This window comes from Hipposideros armiger, unplaced genomic scaffold, assembly GCF_001890085.2.
Source record: "Hipposideros armiger isolate ML-2016 unplaced genomic scaffold, ASM189008v1 scaffold_2, whole genome shotgun sequence".
NCBI classification, from domain to species: domain Eukaryota; kingdom Metazoa; phylum Chordata; class Mammalia; order Chiroptera; family Hipposideridae; genus Hipposideros; species Hipposideros armiger.
Genome location: NW_017731352.1, coordinates 3,212,924 through 3,226,210, shown reverse-complemented (window position 1 = coordinate 3,226,210; position 13,287 = coordinate 3,212,924). Strand labels below are relative to the sequence as shown.

Here is a 13,287-nt window from a genome sequence, read left to right as displayed (position 1 = left end):
GCCGGAGACTCACGGCAGCCTAGCTCCAGGTTGAGCTGTTGTTCAGCATCTTAGCTGTAGAGGGCAGTGTCACTGGCCCTCATGTGGGATCCAAACTGGGCCCTCTGGCGTCCCAAGCCAGCTCTTCATCAACACGCCACTCAGCCGGCCCGAACTGTTAAGAGTTCTAAGATTGTATTTCTTGATATAATTTATAAGTTTATACTTTTTTTTATTTGTTTGCAAACATTTGAATGCCTATTAATTTCCGATTACTGTTGGAGTTATTGGAGAAGGTGTCAGGAAAAGGAACAGATAGTGAGGAATTCTCTGCAAGTAAAGTGATCTGATAGAGAGGGGGAATATGAGGTCTTCCTGAAAGGTGACATCTGAAGAACATGAATCAACTAATCAAATGGTAATTAGAAGGACATATTCCAGGTAAAAGGAACATAAAGGCATCGGCTTTGAAGTTGGAAATAACATGATATAGTAAAGAAACTAGAAGCAGACTGGTATGGAGCATAGTGTGTAAGGGGGTATAATTATGATTTGAGGTCAGATAAGCAGGGGCAGATTATTCAGGACCTTGAAGCCATTGTAAGGAGTTTGGATTTAATTTTAGCAGTGCAAATGTATTGAAGGGTTTTAAACAGATGATTCATGATGGTTTTTAAAAGATTACTTTGGTCTTTAAGTGGATCATAAACTATAAGGTGTTGAAGTAGAAGATAGGAGACCAATCGAAACGTTAATGTAGTAGTCCTGGAAAGAAATGATGCTTACTAGTACAGGATTGTTTGTGGTGATTTTTGAAAATTGAATGGATATAAGTGAAAATGAAGTAGACAAGATTGGTGATTGTGCAGTTTAAGGAAATGGGTAGTACCCTGGATGACAGTTACCCTTTCACTCCAATTTCTCTTTTGTGCTGTGGGTATCATTAACTAAGATGTGAAAGACTGGGAGAACTTAAAGACTTAATTTGAGATGCCTGTGGGATGTTAAAGCTGCATTGGTAAATTGAGAGTGTAAGCCTGTATAAGCTTCAGAACATCATTATTAATTTAGGAGTTGTCAGCATAAAGATAGCACTTAAAAACCATGGGAGTGAATGGGGTAGTCTGGGGAGAGACTGTAGAAAGAGAACTGAAATGAGCCTAGGATGGAATCCTGTGTCAGTTTGCTTTTGCTGTGTAAGAAAACAGCTCCCAAAACTTAGTGGCTTGAAATAATAGCCATTTATTGTTGCTCACAGTTCCCTGGTTGGCTAGTTCTTCTTATCTGGGTGGGCTTGGCTAGAACTGGATGCTCTAGGACAGCATCACTTATATGTCCTTTGGTTGGCAGGGTGATGGTCTTGCTGGGGGAGGGAGGCTCATATATGTCCCGCAGTTGGCTAGATGTCATTTGGGGTATTGACCATGTCTCTTTGATCCAGCAGGCTAACCTGGGTCACTTTTCTTGGAAGAGTTCCTAGCAAGGGAGAGCAAGCTCAAAGGCTTTTCAACCTTTTGCTTATGTCATATCCCTTAATGCCTCATTGGCCAAAGGAAGTTTCATGGCAAAGCTTAGATTCAAGGGAGTAGAGAAATAGACGACACCTCTTGATGGGAAGAATGGCAAAGTCATGTTATGTTGTAAAGACTTCTATATAAAGTGATGGGAGGAATATGGGGCCTTTTTGCAATCCATTACAAACTCATAGGAGCCCTAATGTTGAAAGGTTGGATAGAGAAGAGGAACGAACCAAATAGAATCGGTAGGGCTTGAGAGAAAAACTAGTGGCTTGTGATTTTTGGAAGCCAAAAAAAAAAAAAAATAGTGTTTTAAAATGTACACAGAAGAATTTTGGCTGTGTGGGGAATAGATATACTGTTTGTATGAAGTTAGCTGAAATTTGCTAAAACAGGAGCTGTATACATGACAGGTATTAGAAAATAGTAAAGCTGTACTGGAGGTGCAGAATCCTATGGTAAATGAGTCAGCTCTTTGCAGTTTCTGATTTAAGCTGGCCTTGAGCAAAGGACACACTGCCACAGGTGTCATAATCCTTGAAGTATCACTTAGAAATAGTTTAAGGTATGTTAATCCTAGAATGATAGGTTCTATTGTACTAAACATTTTGGAGGTACAGCACAAAGGAATATTATTGAATTGTTGAGTGGTGTTTAGAAATATTTTCCAAGTTTTTGTATATGTTTTATTTCTGAAACATTTCAGGTATTTATGCAAGCTCTCTGATCAGGAGCTAAGACAAAGTGCAGCTCGCAACATGGCTGATTTAATGTGGAGCACAGTGAAAGAACCATTGGACACAACATTATGTTTTGATAAAGAAAGCCTAGATCTTGCATTTAAGTACTTTATGTCACCTACTTTGACTATGAGGTTGGCTGGACTAAGTCAGATAACGGTAAGCTATATTTTATTTTTGGTCATTTTTTATTTAACTTTCAGAATATCATTATCACCATAATAATACCTACTACTTAAAGAGCACAGACCTTATGCTAGTCATTGTGCTAAGTATTTTACATGCATTACTTTGTAAGGTCCTTATAGAAATAATTTCTGTTTTTTTCCTATTTTGAATATAAGGAGACCGAGGGTTAGATTTAGAAAGATTTATACCTTAGGTCTTTTTGATTTCAGGGTCCAACTCCTTCACTGTTTTTCTTTTTAACTCTTCAGTTTTTTTTACATTTAAAAACCAGTGTTTTCAGAAAGAAAAAGAATTGGAGATTATAAGTAGTAACTTAATTCATTTTCCAGGCAGAAGCCACAGATTAATTTGGCCATAGGCCAGATTTGACTAATAGAAATGTTTTGTTTGCACAGTAGCAAATACTGTTTTAAATAGAGAGAAATATGTATTATTGACTTCTGTTGTGGAGTGTGGGGTGTAGTGGGGTGGGGAGGAAAACCTGATATCTTTGAGTCTGTATTGTTGCATAAATAATTTTCTAGATCCAATTCGTTAGCTGCTTTCCTTAGAATGGATAGCTTTCTCTGGTTTACCAAGGTCTCCATTAGCTTTACTTCTTTCGATTTGCTGCCTGTTTTTGTAGCGTAGTTATTCTGATTTAACCCATATATTGGACTTTGTAAATAAAGAAAGTAATTGGTGACATTTTGCAAAATTTAATCTTAAATGTGTTTATCTAGAGGGCTTTCCCCAAAATTCTGTGTCTGTAATGACATATTCCTGCTGCCTTGCATTAGATTTTTGTGTTTTTCCCTTATTCAGTTTTGTTTTCTGTAGGTTGAATAGTGGACTAAAACATAAGTATTACTTGTGGGATGAATTTATTTAATGTTTTAATATGATAAAGGAAATAGCCAGACTACATGGGAGTTTGTGTGTGTGTGTGTGTGTGTGTGTGTGTGTGTGTGTGTGTTTATCTTACAATTTATAATTTTGATCTGGTTATTGATTATGGTCTACAAATAACAAATTGTGTTTTTTGATCATTGCTAACGTATACAAGAGTAATTTTGGAAAAAAATTTTGAATTTATTTTTAGAATCAACTTCATACTTTCAATGATGTGTGCAATAATGAATCATTGGTATCAGACACAGAAACGTAAGTAGGAACATTATACATTACTAATGCCATTTTAATATGTGGCTCTTTATATGGTAAATATAATTGTGACTTTATTAGATTTGAAGTGTTTACTAGAAATTCTTTGCCTGTGGTTTGATTTGTACAGTCTTGATAAGCTTTAGGAACCACATAGCGAAACATTTCACTATTTTTTTGAAGTGCACATACCAACATTTGCACAAAATGCAAAGGATATTAGTAAATAACAGGAGAATTTACTAATAAAGAATATGGTACTGATAGTTTCAGAAAGCACACTTAACACAGAGAAAGAAAAGACCTCATTCAATACATTTTATGGGGGAAAACCAAGTTAATGATGCTCATGTGTGAAAAGAAGTAGTTTTTATAGCTTAGGGCTTTTCAAGTTTTTAGAAATATTTATTCCAATATTTATTCCATTTAGTTTTCCGTCCAGTATAGAAATCAAGTTTTTTCATCTTAGTTGGGTAGTAATGTCTTCTGCCTGAACAGAGTTATAAATTAAGATGTTAGAAAATTCATACTTATACGAATGAGTCATATTTTTGCTTTACTGTAATTTTTGTGCATTAATCTTAGTAATCTTAGTTCTACCCTATGGAGTTAATCTCAGTTGAAACCAGCCCTTCATGAATTTGAAAACCAGAGACTATGTCTCTTTACTCTGTTTTTTCTCCAGACTAAAGAGTTTTTATTCCTCCAATTTCTCTTTATAAGGTACAGTTTTTAAATTTATCACCAGAGCAATGCAGTCATTTACCTCTGGCATCATTCTTTGTCAGTGGTCCCCTTAAAATGTGTTGTCCAAAATTGGTCGTAGATTTATAAATTCTGGGTCATGCTAGGAGTATTATTTCGTATCTTCAGGACATTATATAGACTATATCCAGTGTATGTAAAACTGCAGTTCTGGATTTCCTTTTTGACCCCCTCAGTGCCCCCCACCCTCTCAACACTGACTAATAGAAACTTAAAATTGCCAATGCAGCAATCCCCCCTATTGCCCTATTGCCCTCTTCCCCCTCCCCACCCCCCCAAAAAAAAGAAAGAAAGAAAAAAAATCCTGGAAACATCAGTGCAGTAACTGCATACATCTAGGCTAGGTCTTTATGTTGCTGAAACAGTGGATTGAGAGTAAGAAGGAACTCCTTTTTAAAAAGTATAAGGAATATACATCCTACAGAAATGGTTAAGAAAGAGAGTAAAAGTTTTGAGGAGTAGTGTGTAGAGACAGTATAAATTGGGTAGAGAAGGGTGCGTACAGTGTGAGAAAATTGGAGCAAATAGAAAAAGTGTGATAAATATTCTTGAAGCCTGTGCATTGGGTCTCTTTTTAAGCAGTTTTATTATGGTATAAATTAAGGTGAATACATAAAATTCACCTGTTTTTTACAAGGGATTTTAGTAAATTTAGAGTTGTGCAGTTATCACAATTCCATTCTAGAACATTTCATCACTTCAAAAAGTTCCCTTTTGTTCATTTGTAATCAGTCCTCATTCTTATTCCCAGCTCCACTAATCTACTTTGTCACTATAGATTTGCTTATTTTGGGCATTGCATGTAACTGGCATCAAGATAGTGGTCTTTTTCATTTGAGTTAGTATACTGTTTTTCATGAGGTTCATTCATGTTGTGGTGTAAATCAGTAATTCATACTTTTTTGTTGCTGAGTAGCATTACATTATGTAGATATAACACATTTTGTTTAGCCACTTACCAGTTGATGGATATTTTGATTGTTTTCACTTTTTGGTTAGTATGAATAATGCTGCTTTAAACATTTGTGTACACGTCTTTTTGTGGACATGTTTTCATTTCTCTTGGTAGATACCTAGGAATATAATTGTTTGGCCATTTTCTGTTTAACTTTTAAAGAAACTGTCAAAATGTTTTCCAATGTACCTGCTTTATTTTAATTCTCACTAGCAATGTATTAGAGTTCCGTTTCTCCCTGTTCTCACCAGCATTTGTTGTTATCTGCCTTTTTGGTTATAGCCATGCTAGTGAGTATGAAGTGGTGTTTCATTATGGTTTTAATTTGCATTTCTCTAATAATTAATGACAGGAACACCTTTTTTGGATGGTAATTATTCATTCTATTTCTTCTTTGGTGAATTTTTTTTTTTTAGCTGAGCCATCCACCTGTTGGTAGCTCAGTGGCAGCTCAGCTTGGGTGGGACTCGAACCGCTGTTCCTCAGAGCTCGTACTCTTGAGTGAGCTCTTAACCAACTGAGGCATTTACCCGGCCCCTTTGGTGAATTGTTTGTTCACTTTTTTGCTTAGTTTTTTATTGGGTTATTTGTCTTTTCTAATGGACCAGCACATCGTCTGTACTGCAGAATGTTCATGTGTGCTTAAGAAAACTTCCTACTGTTATATGGAGTGTTCTGTAGATGTCTATTAGGTCTGATGAGTTTGTAATATTGTTTGCCTTCTATTTTCTTGATTTTTTTTTTGCCTAGTTGTTCTTCCATTATTTAAAGTAGGGTATTGAAGTCTCCAACTCTAATCAGCCTAACTGTGGATTCTTTATTTGTGAGTTTGTCTATTTACTGCAATTTATTTGTAACCCCAAAATCAATACTTGCGGCGCTTTTGTGGTCATTTGTGGAAATGCATAGAGTAGTAAAAAATTTGGGTCCCCCAACATGCACATTCTCAACTGTAGTTGAACAAGGTGATGCTGTGTGTTCTTGTTTTAGTGCTGGTACGGACATGACCAGAGGACAGAAATGGTAGGAGGCAGTGTAGTGTAGTGCAAGAAGCTCTGCTCTGGCGCCACTAGCCCCTGTTAGTGGGGACAGCCTCAGACAGGTCACCTCAACACTTCTGAACCTCATTTTCTTTTCTCTTTTGTAAAATAGAGAAAATAGAATCTGCTAAGATAATTTGTTTTTAGGATTTAAGATTCAAGGGTTCATGAAGTATTAGTTAATGCAGTGCAGCTACTTTATAGAATATAACTGCCATTAGTAACAGAATTGATTTTCTTATTTGTCTTTTTCTCTCTTCAGTTCTGTCTTGTGTACACACATAGACACACACACACACACACACACACACACACACACACACAGGAATAATATTCAACCATAAAAAAGAATGAAATCTTGCAGGTACCCACAAAACAGATGGACCTTGAGGGCATTATGCTTAGTGAAATAAGTTAGATAGAGAAAGACAAATACTTCATGATCTCACTTATATGTGGACTTCAAAAAACAAAACGAAAACATGAAAAGCCCCCAAGCTCATAGATGCAGAGAACAGATTTGTGTTTTCAGAGGTTGGGGTGGAGGGAGGGGCAAAATGGGTGAAGGGCGTCAAATGGTACAAACTTGAAGTTATAAAATCAGTAAGTTGGGGATGGAATGAATAGCACAGTGACTATAGTTAATTCTGGATTGCCTATTTGAAAGTTGCTAAGAGAGTAGATCTTGAAAGTTCTTATCACGAGGAAAAAAATATCTTTGTAACTATGTATGGTGATGAATGTTTAGACTTTGGTGATGATTTTGCAATATATACAAATATTGAATCATTACACGTATGTTGTATATCTGAAACCATTATAATGTTATATGTCAATTATGCCTCATTAAAAAAACTGAGTTTTTGGAAAAAGAGGACCAAACACAAGAAAGCAACACTGAGAGATAATTTTAATACCCAAATGACAGCCATGTCTCTTTTTTTCAGAGGAAGTGGGGCAGGGGGTAGGGGGAAAAGCATGCCAGTGGTCTGTCTGATGGGAATTTACATAAGGGGAAAAGCCTCCCTTGCATTGCCCTGATGGAACTGGTAACTTCAGAACATAGAACTTAGTTCTGTGAAGATCTGTCTTTAAAGGAGTTCTGCAAATGAATTGTGGAACAGATTGTTTACCTGAAATTATGTAAGATTTACGTTTAGTGAAAACCTCTGTCTTCTTCCAGTCAAAGGCAAACAGCAAGTCACATTACACTGAGTCATTCTTCTAACTAGAAACTACTCTAGGATACACTTGATGCTAATGACATGCTCTTTTTACCAATTAAAGCAGTGGCTAATAATAATTAAAAAAAGAAGACTCAAGAGTTCAATATTAGCTAATTCAGTGAAGCAACTTCATAGAATATAACTGCCATGAGTAACAAGAATAACAAGAATTGGCTGTGTTGTCTTTTCTTCCCTTCAATTCTGTTGGGTTTTGGTTCGTGTATTTTGGAACTTTTGATTAGGTTCATATATGTTTATAGTTGTTATGTTCCTGATAATTTCATTCTTTTATCATTATGAAATGTTCCTCTTCGTTTCTTTAAAACCTATTTTAGCTTAAAAGTCTGTTTTGTCTGATGTTGGTATAACCATTGCAACTTTATTATGCTTATTATTTTCATAGCTTATCTTTTTCCCATCCTCTTACTTTCAACCTATTTGTGTTTTTGGATCTAAAGTATGTCTCTTGGAGGCAGCATATAGTTATAATTACAGTTTTCAGATATTACAAAAGTCCCTGGGTGTCCTTTTAATGTCCTTCAGGAAACTGAAAGAATGAAGTTTATTTTTTAGAATTATTTTTAGTTGTTGAATTGTCTTTTTGTATATTATGCAAATCAGAGAGTTGACTCATGAATTTCTGTAGGGCTACCCAGAAATAGGTAACATATATCATTAGTAGTTTTATTTTAACGTTTTACCTTTTGAGGCCCATATGATCTAATTCATAGCTTTCTAAAAAAAAAAAATCTTTAGGGCCGGCCGAGTGGCACGTTGGTTGGAAGCTGGCTTGGGGCGCCATAGGGCCCCGGTTCGGATCCCATATATGAGGGCTGGTGACATTGCCCTCTGCAGCTAGGATGCTGAACGGCGGCTCGACCTGGAGCTGAGCTGCCGTGAATCACCAGCGACGGCGTGGGCTGCAAGCCCCTGCTGCAGTGGGTTGCCATGGGCTACTGTGTGTAGCCAGCAGCTGCTGTGAGTGGCCATCCAAAGGTCTGCCTCGCCTGGGAAGAGCGCAATGGTGGTGCCAACTTGGGCCAGTGAAGCAACGTCCTCCACAACTAGACTGAGGAATGAAAGGACAGCAACTTGTCTGTTTCCCCTTCCCCAAATTCCCCAGCGCTGTTCCCATCCCCCAATTCCTTTAGAATAAGGTTTTTTATTTTTTTATTTTTATTTTCTAAGATTTTTATTGGGGAATTGGGGGATGGGAACAGCGCTGGGTAATTTGGGGAAGGGGAACAGACAAGTTGCTGTCCTTTCATTCCTCAGTCTAGTTGTGGAGGACGTTGCTTCACTGGCCCATGTTGGTATTGTGATTATTGCGCTCTTCCCAGGTGAGGCAGATTGGTCGCCAGCCTCTGGACGGCCACTCACGGCGGCTCTTGGCAGCCCACATGGGCTGTGGCTGCTCACGCTGGCTGCCAGCCACTCACAGTAGCTTATGGAAGCCCACTGTAGCAGGGGCTACAGCCCATTGCCATTGCTGGCAACTCAGGGCAGCTAAGCTCCAGGTCGAGCTGTTATTCACTATTTTAGCTGTAGCGGGTAGTGTCACTGGCCCTAATGTGGGATCCGAACCCAGGCCCTGCTGCTCAGAGCTGTCATCCCAAGCCAGCTCTTAACCAACGCGCCACTCGGCTGGCCCTAGAATACGGTTTTAAAAAAAATTAAGTTAATTCTTCTGTGGATAAACAAGAAAAGTTATTTAATCTTTCCAGTTTTTTAAATTATAATTTATAGAGATGAAAAAATTTCGGATATTTTACCACACATTCTATTTTGAAACCTGTTTTCTACCCACGATATACCTGTTACCACTTGTTTCATTAAGTGTTTTTCTATAATAGCATTTAAATTTTTTAAAGAAATAGAGACTGTGAATAGGTCTGCATCTATTAAAGAAATTGAATCAACGGTTTAACCTTCCAAAACAGAGAGTACCAGGTCCAGATATATTCACTTGTGAATTCTATAAATAGTTATAAAAGAAATTATTCCAATTCTCTACAGTTTCTTTCAGAGAATAGAAACAGAGGGAATCCTGCCTTATATATTCTTTGAGGCTGTTACCCTAATACCAAAACCACACAAAGACATTACAAAAAAAGAAAACTACTTACCAGTGTTTCCCATGAACATGGATGAAAAAATAGTCACAAAATATTAGCAAATCAAATCTAACAATGTATAAAAACAAAATTATACACATTGACCAAATGAGATTTATCTTGCAAGGCTGGTTCAACATTTCAAAATCATTAATGTAATCTATCATATCAATGGCTAAAGAAGAAAAACCACACGGTCATGTGATTTTTGTGATAGATGCAGAAAAGTATTTGACAGAATCACTCTTTCGTGATTAAAAACTCTCAGTAAACTAGAAATAGAGGGGAACTTCCTCAGCTTGGTAAAGGGGATCTACAAAAAAACCTATAGCTAACATTACTTAATGATAAGAAACTAAAACCTTTTCCACTAAGATTAGGAACAAGGAAAGAATGTTCTTCTCACCACTGCTTTTCAGTATTTTTCTGGAAGTCTTCCCTAATGTGGTAAAGCAAAAAGGGGAAATGAAAGGTATACAGATTAGGAAGGAAGAGGTAAACTGCTTTGATTGAAGATGATATGATCATTTATGTAGAAAATCTGAAAGAACTGACAAACTCGTGGAGCTAATGAGCAAGTATAGCAAGGTTGTAGGACATAAAGTTAATGTGCAAAAGTGAATCACTTTTCTATATTCCAGCAATCAATAAAAAAAATGAAATATGCCATTTGTATTAGTGCCTGAAAAATGAAATACTTAGGTATAAATCTAACACAATATGGACAAGATCTATATGAGGAAAATTATAAAACTCTGATGAAAGATACCAAAGAAGAGCTAAATAATTGTAAAGATATTCTATATCAATGGATAGGAAGACTTCAAATTGTAAAGATACCAGTTCTTCCCTATTTGATATATAGAATCAGTGTAATCACAGTCAAAATCCCAGCAAGTTATTTTGAGGATATCAGTAAACTGATTCTAAAGTTTATATGGAGAGGCAAAAGACCCAGAATAATCAACACATATTGAAAGGGAAAGTACAAAGTTGGAGTCCTGATACTACCCACCTTCAAAACTTACTATATATATAGTCAAGATCCGTATAAATATAGTACATGATCTTTGACAGAGGAGCAAAGGCAATACAATGGAGCAAGGATAGTCTTGTCAACAAGTGGTGCTGAACAATTGGACAACCACATCTTAAAAACAAAAAGAATCTAGACACAGACCTTACACCTTTCACAAAAATTAATTCAAAATAGCTTACACAGCATATCTAAACATAAAATGCAAAACTATAAAACTCATAGAAGATAACATTGGAGAAAACCTAGATGACCTTGGGTATGGCGATGACCTTTTGGATACAATGCCATGATTCATGAAAGAAAAATTGATAAGCTGGACTTCATTAAAATTTAAAAAACTTCTGCTCTGCTAAAGACAAAGTCAGGAGTCTAAGAAGACAAGCCACATACAGGGGAAAAAATGTTTGGAGATGGCTCATTTGACAGAGGACTGTTACCCTGAATATACAAAGAACCCTTAAAACTCAGCAGTAAGAGAACAACAACCTGATTAAAAAATATGCCAAGGACTTGACAGACACCTCATAAAAGAAGATATACAGATGGCAAATAAGCACATGAAAAGATGTTTCACGTCCTCTTTCATCAGGGAAATGCAAATTAACATTACAATGAGATTCCCTTACACACCTATTTAGAATGGTGAAAATCCAGAACACTGTTACCACCATGTGCTGGCAAGGATGTGGAGAAACAGGAACTCTTATTCATTGCTGGTGGGAATGCAAGAAGGCACAGCCACTTTGGAAGAGTTTGGCAGTTTCATACAAAACTCAACATATTCTTACCACATGATCTGTGCTCCCTGTTAATTACCTAAAGGAGTTAAAAACTTATGTGCAGACAAAAGCCTGCATACAGATGTTTATAGCGAAAGGAATCAATGGCTGTTGATAAATGCAACAAGTGAGTAAACCTTATGTTGAGTGAAAGAAGCCAGATTAAAAAAAGAGCGCATAGCGCATATTTTTTTTTAACATAAAATTCTAGAAAATGAAAACTAATCTATAATATCAGAAAGCAGGTCATTGGTTGGGCAGTTGGGTTGTGGGGACTGGAAAAGGGATGGATTACAGAGGGGCATAGAGAAACTGAGTTGATGTGTGTGTTTATCATCTTGATGGTGGTGATAGATTCAGAGTTGTATAATTAAGCTTTAATTCATAAAACTGTACATTTCAAATATGTCCAGTTTTATTATATGTCATGTATATCTCAAAGCTATAAAAGACAATTAGCTGATAAATCACACTACTTTATTGGTAGAATTAGCATATTAGGTTAACTTGTATGCCAGTGAGTTATTACTCTAAAAGAGAATAGCTTTTTATTTTTTTAATTTATTGGGGAATTGGGAGGATGGGAATAGCGCTGGGGAATTGGGGGAAGGGGAACAGAGAAGTTGCTGTCGTCGTTTTTGTTCTTCAGTCTAGTTGTGGAGGACGTTGCTTCACTGGCCCAAGTTGACACCATCATTGTGCTCTTCCCGGGTGAGGCAGATCCGTCGCCGGCTTCTGGACGGCTGCTCCTGGCAGCAGCTGGCTGCTCACGCTGGCTGCCGGGTACACACGGTAGCCCATGGCAACCCACTGCAGCAGGGGCTGCAGCCTTTGCCGTCGCTGGTGACTCAACGGCAGCCCAGCTCCAGGTTGAGCTGTTGTTCAACATCTTAGCTGTAAGGGCAGTGTCACTGGCCCTCGTATGTGGGATCTGAACCGGGGCCCTCTGGCATCCCAAGCCAGCTCTAAACCATCGCGCCATTCGGCCGGCCCAGAATAGCTTTTAATTTAGATGATTCTTCTTAAAAAAAGAAGCATAACCTAAAACTGTTATAAAATAAAAGTTTGTTGTTTTGAAATGAAGGATGAGACGTTGGTAAATGTACCTAAGTTGTTTTGAATGATCATTTGATATCTTTGGACCACATTAGTGGAGTCTTCATTCATTAATATCAGGCAGGAGACTTGTATTTTGGCTTGAAGATAATTCTTTTTTTCACCCTTTTGGTAACCTACTTTTTTCATGTTATCTTACCATAGAGACCATTATTGGGAAACCGTCCCTGAATGCTTCAGTGCCTACTATGGAAATTAAAAATTGGAAAGGCAAAGTCCTTGAGTAGGAAAATATTACTTATTCGGTGTTACACTTGGTGTTTTCACCTCTGTACCTGGCGTTAGTTGTTACCCTGACTTTCCTGGTTTTTTTTGCTTGTTTATAAAGTTAGGTAATATTACCGTTTCTTATATTGTATTTGTTATTCTTTGTGTAGTACTGTAAACAGTTAATTGTTTATAATCTCTTCTTTATAAATTGTATGTGAACGAATTTAGTTTTTCAAGTGCATCTGCCTTGTAGACATGGGAAAGAATTATACTTTTTTTTCCCATGTATTAACTATTTTTATTACTTGATTTTAGGTCCATTGCAAAAGAACTTGCAGACTGGCTTATAAGCAACAGTGTAGTAGAGCATATATTTGGACCAAATTTACATATTGAGGTTTGTGGACAATTCTATAACGTCTCTGCACTATTAAGAGATAATGTTTTTAAAAATGATCTATAATAAGTTTTTCTT

The 13,287-nt window shown here is 36.9% G+C and overlaps 1 protein-coding gene across 6 annotated transcripts in view; it reads left to right on the top strand.

Annotated features, from left to right (window-relative positions):
• Positions 1-13,287, top strand: part of USP34 (ubiquitin specific peptidase 34) — a 228,810-nt gene that overhangs the window by 75,240 nt on the left and 140,283 nt on the right. For all 6 annotated transcript variants that reach the window (XR_002122789.1, XM_019632979.1, XM_019632906.1 and 3 more), the window contains exons 7-9: positions 2,203-2,395; positions 3,507-3,568; positions 13,128-13,209. Coding sequence is in view for 5 of the 6 variants with exons in the window: in XM_019632979.1 (XP_019488524.1) it covers positions 2,203-2,395; positions 3,507-3,568; positions 13,128-13,209 (337 nt within the window). In the remaining variant the exon portion in view is untranslated. The remainder of the gene's footprint in view (positions 1-2,202; positions 2,396-3,506; positions 3,569-13,127; positions 13,210-13,287) is intronic.